The sequence below is a fragment of the Otolemur garnettii genome, unplaced genomic scaffold (assembly GCF_000181295.1).
Source record: "Otolemur garnettii isolate 467f Iridium unplaced genomic scaffold, OtoGar3 scaffold00266, whole genome shotgun sequence".
Classification (NCBI taxonomy): domain Eukaryota; kingdom Metazoa; phylum Chordata; class Mammalia; order Primates; family Galagidae; genus Otolemur; species Otolemur garnettii.
The window spans coordinates 1,029,371-1,030,920 of NW_003852661.1; the positions used below are offsets into that span (position 1 = coordinate 1,029,371).

A 1,550-nucleotide genomic window follows, 5' to 3' on the forward strand; every position below is an offset into this window, starting at 1 on the left:
CACCCAGTTACAGATGTGTCTAGAAGGGGATAGCCCTGACACCCAGTTACAGATGTGTCTAGAAGGGGATAGCCCTGACACCCAGTTACAGATATGTCTAGAAGGGGGGAGCAATGGGAAAGGCAGAAAAATTGGGGAAACATGCTTTCCAGAGAAGTGCTATTTTAAGGTTTGAAGGCAATCAGAGGGTGGCTCTGGAAAATGTCATTATTTGGCACTTATCTAGGCAGAATGCTGACGGTTCTATTTGTGTGGAGGATAATTATTTTATATTACAGTTGCTTCTCATCTCAGTGATCATCTCTGGTGATAATGTTAATGAACAGCCCTGGAGTGAGATGTCAGGATTTGACTGTGGTTGTTTGCAAACTCTACTGTGATTACACACAGTTGTCTAATTGCTTAATTTATTGATGTTTTGCTGACATGTTTTTCAGCAACAGTTATGATTGCAGATAACTAATCCTTTCTCCTCTAGCTCATTATCATACGTTTACATTTGATCTGTCTGATTGCTGCAGGTGGAAACAATAGGTGACGCATACTGTGTGGCCGCAGGACTCCACAGAAAGAGCCTCTGCCACGCGAAGCCCATTGCCCTGATGGCCTTGAAGATGATGGAACTGTCAGAAGAGGTGCTGACACCTGACGGAAGACCCATTCAGGTAACCCTCCCAGCTATCTGGCTTGAGGAGGAAGTCACCATTCACTAAAGGGGGCAAGAAACTCACTTTTGAATTCTACCCATTGTAATTTATAGATCTAGACAGGTTGGGTACTCATGGAGGACAAGGAATGACGAGAGATAACTGATAGCTACAGGAAAAGAACAAATGGAATGTGGTCCAAAATAGGAGAAGGTGTGTGGGAAGCAAACTGCTGGGGAGAAAAGAAAGAGCTAAAAGATCAGACCAAGAGGCAGAACTTACCGTCAGTGACAAGTCGCCGAACGCCGGCAAGGATGCTGGTGAGGTTCAGAGTCAGAGAGGGAATCCAGGGAGCAAAGCAAACAAGCAGGGAAACGGAGGCTCTGGACGCTTCCTGTGGGAAGTGCACGTACGTTCCTTAGACAGCCTTAGGGAGCATAATTACTTCTGCTGTTCTTTCTTGTAGTAGAGCTTGAAGGTAAGAGCTGAATAACTTAGAAAACTTTAAATACAGCAGAAAATCCAGCTCCTGGTGTGTTACAGACTTTTTGATACTGACGGCACTTCTGGGAACAGACGGGGCCTCTGGCTATATTTCTGCCAGAGCCCAGAGCTGGATCCCAGAAGTGTCCTCACTTTGAAGCCAGAAATCTGGTATTTGGATGGTATTTGGAGAAGTAACCTTGAGCACCAGGTAGCCCTTTCTGACAGCTCACCAAGTAGGAGTTACTGCAACAGAGGAAAGCAGAAGGCTCAGAGTAGGAGTACATTTCTAATTCTGGTGTTATAGCAAATTAGGAAACCTGATTAGCCCTTCTGATTGAAACTATTAAAATGCAGTGTTAAATATTTTAAGATACTTTAAAAAAACTACTAACATGCTTCACTAAGCTCAGAGAAAGT

The 1,550-nt window shown here is 44.1% G+C and overlaps 1 protein-coding gene across 1 annotated transcript in view; it reads left to right on the forward strand.

The window, feature by feature from the left end:
* The window catches only part of GUCY1A2 (guanylate cyclase 1 soluble subunit alpha 2), a 255,199-nt gene that overhangs the window by 177,704 nt on the left and 75,945 nt on the right, over positions 1 to 1,550 (forward strand). Inside the window, exon 6 of the mRNA XM_012813478.2 lies at positions 522 to 665. Within this exon, the coding sequence (XP_012668932.1) occupies positions 522 to 665 (144 nt within the window). The remainder of the gene's footprint in view (positions 1 to 521; positions 666 to 1,550) is intronic.